We start from the raw sequence: 7,227 nt of genomic DNA on the forward strand, positions 1-7,227 counted from the left end.
ACATATCCTGGGACGCAGTAAGAGGTTTCTAGAAAAGTACCCTAACCAGGTATTGGGACAGATGACGAAAAACCTTAATAATACCCAGAATTGTTAGAAGGTAAATACATATCATTTGTCCAATCGAAAAATCCTTTTTTCAAAACAGACTGAAGTACGATATTCCATGTTCAGTTTTCGTATAAGAACCTTATATTAAAAAACAGTCATATATTATTAATGTTTAAGTAAGGCGCCCCCTCACTTCTGAAAAGAAATTCATGATGCCATCTAGTGGCTAAAATATGCGGTAAGAAGCCTGGGCAGCCATCTTGGTCCCCAAAACAAAGGGGTTAGTCCCAGTAAAGAAGCCATCGTGACCTGTACCGGAGAAGAAGAGTACAGAACTCTTCAATAAGGTCTCTTCTCATAATTGATGAGGGAGTAAACCTTAGACTAAGGCGAGAGAGGCGGCGGCGGCAGGAGGATGAGAAGAGAGAACCCTACTTCCATAATCACATTCACATCACAACCAACCTTCAAGCTCCATATAATCAAACTGTAATACCTTCATCAATTAATGTAATAAAACCAAATTGCCAACTAACCATAATTGTGTCAGAAAACTTTAAAAAGAATAGATGTTATTTTTTTTTTTTTTTAATAATTTATTTATTGATATATACAACTGTATACACATATATACAACAAGTAATTTGCTGTATGTGACATAGTGACATGATAAAAACATGTGGAGAATCTACTCACTGATAGAACTCCAATAACATTTCTAGAGAAGAAGATCTCGAGGCCATCTTCTTTTCAGACGCCTAGGAGGATTATTAGGTAATGAAGGAGAAGCCAGGTTAGAAACAAGTGGATTTGGGTGGTTGAGAAGTTTATTATGGAAGGAACGGTATCTGGTTCTGGCCAAATCGGCAACATATGGAATATTGAGGTCCTGATGGATGACTTGATTTGTGACAAAGTAAGGAGCATTAAGGATTTTACGAAGGATTTTAGACTGTAAGGATTGGATTCTGGAGGAATTTGATGGTTTAGTGGAGCCCCAAAGCTCAACTCCGTATGTCCAGATAGGCCTTATAATAGTCATGTAGATCAGTCTTTTGTAATGGATTGGCATTTTAGACCGTTTGTCTAGTAAATGTTGCAAAAGTCGGAATCTACGAGCAGTTTCTTGTCTTTTTAGTCTTGTATGAGGATTCCATGTTAGTCGTTTGTCGAGATGTAGTCCTAAGTAACGGATCTGTTCAACAAGAATAAGTGGGGTATTATTATAGGATATTGTAGGGGAAGAGGTCATGGGTTTACGTCGAAGGGTAAATGTGATTTGGTGGGATTTATTTTAATCTTCCAGTTTTTATTTAATTTTAAAACCATTATATCAAGTTGTTTCAATACAGTCCACTCATTACCAGCAAACTATAAGTAATTCCTTAATTTAAACCAGCTTACCAGTATAATAATTAATTTGGGTAATATCCCCCAATTTTTACTCAAGGGAATACCTAAATTAAACAATTAATAAACACCTTTTTTTCGATTTATCGAAATTTATCAGTTTTTTTTTCGGTTGGGTTCACAGACCTCGTTGATCTTTGCCAGCACGAACTAGCCTGCATGTCATGGGCTACTGCTTTCCGGATCTATCGCATCTTTGTTGATTCTCTCTTTCCATCTGGTTTTTAGCTTCTTCTTCTCTTTCCTACTTCACTGGTATTTATTTTTCTTCAGAGGCTTCTTGGTGCATTGATTCGAGCTCCATGTCCCGCCCATCTTAACCTCAGCAAGCAGTTAAGTGTTATTTCTTCGCTTCCATGTCTTTAGGCTCTAATTCCAGATTACTCCTATAATAAATACAATAAGTTAATGTGATAAATGGTCGAGTCAGATTACATGATAATCTTTAGAAGTACCCATTGGTAGCACTTAAATCACTGGACCCCGTAGCCATCTTCTTCTCAGAAACCTTGGAGGGTTAGAATCAAAAGCTAAAGAACTAATAAGTTTGGATGAGTATAGATTTTCCAATTAAGGTAGGTATTATCTGTACATACGGAGTTGAGCTTTGGGGCTCCACTAAACCATCAAATTCCTCCAGAATCCAATCCTTACAGTCCAAAATCCATAATGCTCCTTACTTTGTCACAAATCAAGTCATCCAACAGGACCTCAATATATTCCATATGTTGCCGATTTGGCCAGAACCAGATACCGTTCCTTCCATAATAAACTTCTGAACCACCCAAATCCACTTGTTTTTAACCTGGTTTCTCCTTCATTACCTATTAATCCTCCTAGGCGTCTGAAAAGAAGATGGCCTCGAGATCTTCTTCTCTTGAAATGTTATTGGAGTTCTATCAGTGGGTAGATTCTCCACATGTTTGTATCATGTCACTATGTCACCTACAGCAAATTTACTTGTTGTATATATGTGTATACAGTTGTAAATATCAATAAATAAATTATTAAAAAAACAAAAAAAGTAGGTATATCTATTTCGGAACAAATCTGCAAAGAATGGGATGTTGAGGTGTTCATGGATGAGTTTATTTGTGATGTAATAGGCTGCATTAACATTTTTACAATGGATTTAGGATTGAAAAGATTCAATTTATCCAAATAGGTTCATAATCATATTATGTGTGTGTGTGTCAAGTAGGTGTTGTAGGAATTGAAATATTCAACCAGTATCTTGTCGTTTCAGTCTAGTATGAGGGAGTAGAAGAGTATCTTGTCAAGATGGAGTCCTAAGTAGTGGATTTCCTTAGTAGGCGTTTGTGGGATATTTAAAAAAGTTACAGAAGAGCAAGATAGTAGAGGTTTACGATGAAGTGTAAAGGTTATTCAATGTGATGACACCATTCTTCAATTGATGAGATGCAGTCATTGAGATGCAGCAGTGATGTCATTGTTAACAGAGAGCACCCATGTGTCATCACTGTCATAGTACAAGAGTACAAGAGGAGAAAAAAGTCAGGTTGTTTCACCCCAACTTTAGATTTCTTTAATGAAAACTATATATAATTACTAGTCAAAATTGATGAGTCTGCCAAGTGTAGGTAGGGGGAATAAAAAATGGCGTCTTTTCAAACCGTTAAAGATAATTCATTTTTCATTCGGAGCTAGTTTATCTTAAAAACTATCTACAACACTAAAAAGTCTAAAAGAACGTCATTAAAAAGAAGAGTAAATTTGTTGAAACATGAGCCCTAACAGAGCTATTTACGTCCAATAGTTCTCGAGATATAGCTTTTTAAAAAGCAACATTTCACAGAAGGTACTGAAAGATCAGTAGTTAGTGAATTTATTTTGAAAAATCTATTCAAAAACTATTTTACTTACAAATGTATGTTAGCTCTCAACTTAAAGCAAGTTTAATAAGCTATAAAGTAGTTTAAGACGGTTATTTTTGTAGCAGTAGTAGTTTTTATGAAATTTGCTAAAATAAATTGATTTATTGTTGTTCGACAAATTTTCATTCGTCTAATTTATATTCATAAGTGAATATCATAAAAACTACTACCCCTACGAAGATAAGTGTCATAAAGCACTTTATAGTAAGTTAAATTCCTTTAAATTAAAGTTAAATATTTGGAGTGTTGGCAGACATATGTGCGTCCTATGGGTCTAGAGATATATGTTTTCAAAAATCAAACATTTTATACGAACAACTATAAATTAACAGTTTGTGAGTTTACTTTGTCAAATATCATAAAAACTACTGCTCCTACAAAGATAAATGATATAAACTATTTTATAGTCAATTGAACTAGCTTTAATTTGAGTGCTGAAAGAGATCTGTACGTGCTATGATTTTTGAAATAAAGTTGTTCAAACTCAAACTTATTGTCCGAACGATTATAAATCAATTTATTTTAGGAAATATCATGAAAACTACTATTCCTACGAAGGTAAAGGTCATAAACTAATTTATAGTACGTTAAACTAGCTTTAATATGAGTGCTAATATACATCTATACATCTCATAGTTCCTGAAATATAGATCCCTCAAAATAAATTAACTAATCTTTCACTACATTTTTAAGAAATGTTGCTTTTAAAAAGCTATATCTCGAGAATTATTGGACGTAAATAACTCTATTAGAGCTCATATTTCAGAAAATTTACTCTTCTTTAAATAATGTTCTCTTAGATTTTCTAGTGTGCATGGTATTTTTTAAGATATAGGGCTCTGAATGAAAAAATTATGTTTTTTAAGGTTTTGAAACATCCGCCATTTTTTATACCCCATATCTATACTTGGCAGACTCGTCAGTTTTGACTAGTAATTATACATAGTTTTCATTATAGTGATAAAAAATTGGGGTGCTATAGCTGCCTTTTTTTCTTCCCGGCTATGCTAGGGTGGGTTGAGATATCAGCTTTATAAACAGATAATAGAATAGAGCTAAAAAAATTTGCATTAATCAGGAAATTAGATTAAGATGAAAGCCAGGAAATGCTTGTTATTTTTCGATTTCGAAATTGTTTAGTTCGTACGTTTTGTTCAAAAACTTAGAAGTTACGGTTTATTAAACTACTGTCCTACAATAGTTTAATAAATTATAAGTAAACTACCCCTTACAATTCTCTAGGGAAGCAGAATGTGGCCTTTTATACTAAAGGTAGAACAGAGCCTTAATGTTTTTGAAGATAAAGTATTATATTCTACAAAATAAAATAAAAGTTAGAATCTACCAAACTATTGTCCTTCTCACAGTTTTTTTACGAATGTGAAACGAATCATCTTACTCTAATGGAAAAACAGCAGAAAAGAAGGTGTAAAATTAAAAAATTCAAACCGAAAAAGTAATCAGGTTGACCAGAAAATTTAGAAATCTCTACGTTACGTCCGAGGGGTAGACCGAAACGTAGGTGGCAGAGTTTAGTTAAAACTGATTTAGTATATTTGGGTTTGGGGGGAGGAGGAGGGGGCACTGGTATGTTGATCGGTGGTATCGGCATCGAATCTTCGGGTTCACTCAGTCTTTATTATTATATCATCCAAAACCAAATTAATGCTTGTTGAATGATTAGTGATAATCATTAATAAAGCACTTGCCAAATTGAGTTATGCAAAATCTTCGGAGGAGCGTCATTTGTCAAAAATATATTACAGTCAGAAGCTCCTTTAATTTTGCACCAAAAATTTAAATTTTTAGATCAGTCAATTACCAGGAGGGGCCGCCCGTAGCTCAGTGGTTAAGACACAGTCTTACCAATTTGATGTCTATTGGCGGTGCCGGTTCGAATCCGGCCTGGGACGTCAACGTCGGCCACGGCGGTCCCACAAAATGAAGAACTTTGACCCCCAACCATGGTTAGGCAGTATAGGACTCCAATGGGGGAGTCTTGGCCGAAAAAAAATAAATAAATAAATTACCAGGAGGTTGTTAATATTCTTTTAAATTTTAATATTAATACTACAAAGCAGAAACATTCTTTTTGAATTTTACAGATAGTATTATAAAATATATAAAGCTGGTAGAGATAAGAACACTAGATCATGTAGAGGCACTATCAGCCAACTGTTACAGTAATTGCAGTTGTATGCCCGAGATATTTATCAAAGCATTATATCATTCACTATTGATCTATGTCCAAAACTTTTCTTGCTCTCTGTGGCTAGATATATCATTACACGGTACTGAGAAATACAGAAATTTTTTATATTAACGTTCGTTGCTAAGCCTTATTCATCTATTAGTTATCATAAATTTCATTACAACCAGTAGGTATAAAATTAATTCCAAACAGTGGAATGCAAAGGGGGGGGGGAGTCCAAAAAAGCAATAACAGTTTTCTCAGCTGGAAAATTTATGACTGTTTTTGGGATAGTCATGGAGTTATTTTAATCGACTATCTTCAAAAAAGAAAAACCTTACAGGAGCATTACTTGACAAGCTGAAGGCAGAACTTGCTGAAAAACAAAATCCTGGTTCACTAAGACAACGCACCGTCTCAGACCTCAGCCATGGCGAAAATCCATGAATTACGGTTTGAACTGCTTGACCATCCGCCTTACTGACCAGATCTAGCCCAAGCGACCTCTTTTTGTTCCTCATCTAAGATTTTCGTCAAATGAAGAGGCAATCACCTTCGTTAACAATTATATTGCAGAGAAATACGCCAAGTACTTTTTTGGAAGAGGTTACAGAGATGGGAGAAGTGTGTAGAGTTACAAGGAGAATATATTGAAAAAAAAATTAGAAAAAATGTTTTGTGTTTTTTTCAGACCACCCACGTAAAGCCTAAATTTAAAAAAAATAAGGTTCATTAGTCAACTGAGAGTAGCAAACCCAGAGCAAATCAAACTACACCACGGAAGAAAAACCCTCACTTTCAAGGCAAACGAACTCTATCCATTCTGCAAAAGTTGTTTTAATAATGCGTTGTACTACATCCTCCTACATTCTCCAACCTTTGAAGAAAATAGACAATATATCTTAAAGCCACCCAATAACACAATAATCTTGCGACCTATAACACATCCAAAATATATTGAACATTGATAGTGAGGCCAAATTGAACATGCTATATATTTACATTGTAATAATCTTAATTTTGTAAGTGGTATATAAATAGTTTTCGAAGCCAATTAATATCTGTACATATATTACGCTTTCGTTTATTTAAAATAATTCTCATTATTTTAACTTTAATATAATGGAGCAATGAATATTATATTAATAGTTTTGTATAATCCAGTTTGTTTCATCTTTTGTTTATTGTTTTTGAAATGGAGCACTAGACTCAGGTTTTGGTTTATAATTGTATATTGTGTAATGAATATGTACAAGATAGAGATGCGACATCGATAAAAAAGACATCGATGTTCAATACTAAAACATCGATGTTAAAAAAAACCATCGATGTTTTTCAGTATCGATGTTTTTTTAAGGACTCCTAAAAACATCAATGTTTTAAAATATCGCTGCTTACAATACATTACCCAAAAAACATCAATGTTTTTAAACAACTATTTCAGAAACATAAGGTCTGTTACAACGATCACGCATTCTACGGCCTGTCAGAAGTGGGTTTAGAAACTAAGAATCCGACATCGACTACAAAAAACATCGATGTTTTTAAAATATCGTTGGTTACAATACATTACCAAAAATACATCGGTGTTTTTGAACATTCATTTGAATAACATAAGGTCTGTTCAAACGATCACGCATTCTACAGCCTGTCAGAAGTGGATTTTGAAACTAAGAATCC

General features: G+C 34.0%; 1 protein-coding gene across 1 annotated transcript in view; it reads left to right on the plus strand.

Moving 5' to 3' along the window:
- Positions 1-2,880: 2,880 nt before the first annotated feature.
- LOC106686484 (neuroligin-1) overlaps positions 2,881-7,227 on the plus strand; it is a gene marked incomplete at its 3' end in the record, with an annotated part of 107,927 nt that continues 103,580 nt past the window's right edge. The window contains 1 exon segment of the mRNA XM_067051045.1: positions 2,881-2,980. Coding sequence (XP_066907146.1) covers positions 2,881-2,980 — 100 coding nt within the window.

The sequence above is a fragment of the Halyomorpha halys genome, unplaced genomic scaffold, assembly GCF_000696795.3.
Source record: "Halyomorpha halys isolate HHAL.00 unplaced genomic scaffold, Hhal_1.1 Scaffold828.1, whole genome shotgun sequence".
Lineage (NCBI taxonomy): Eukaryota > Metazoa > Arthropoda > Insecta > Hemiptera > Pentatomidae > Halyomorpha > Halyomorpha halys.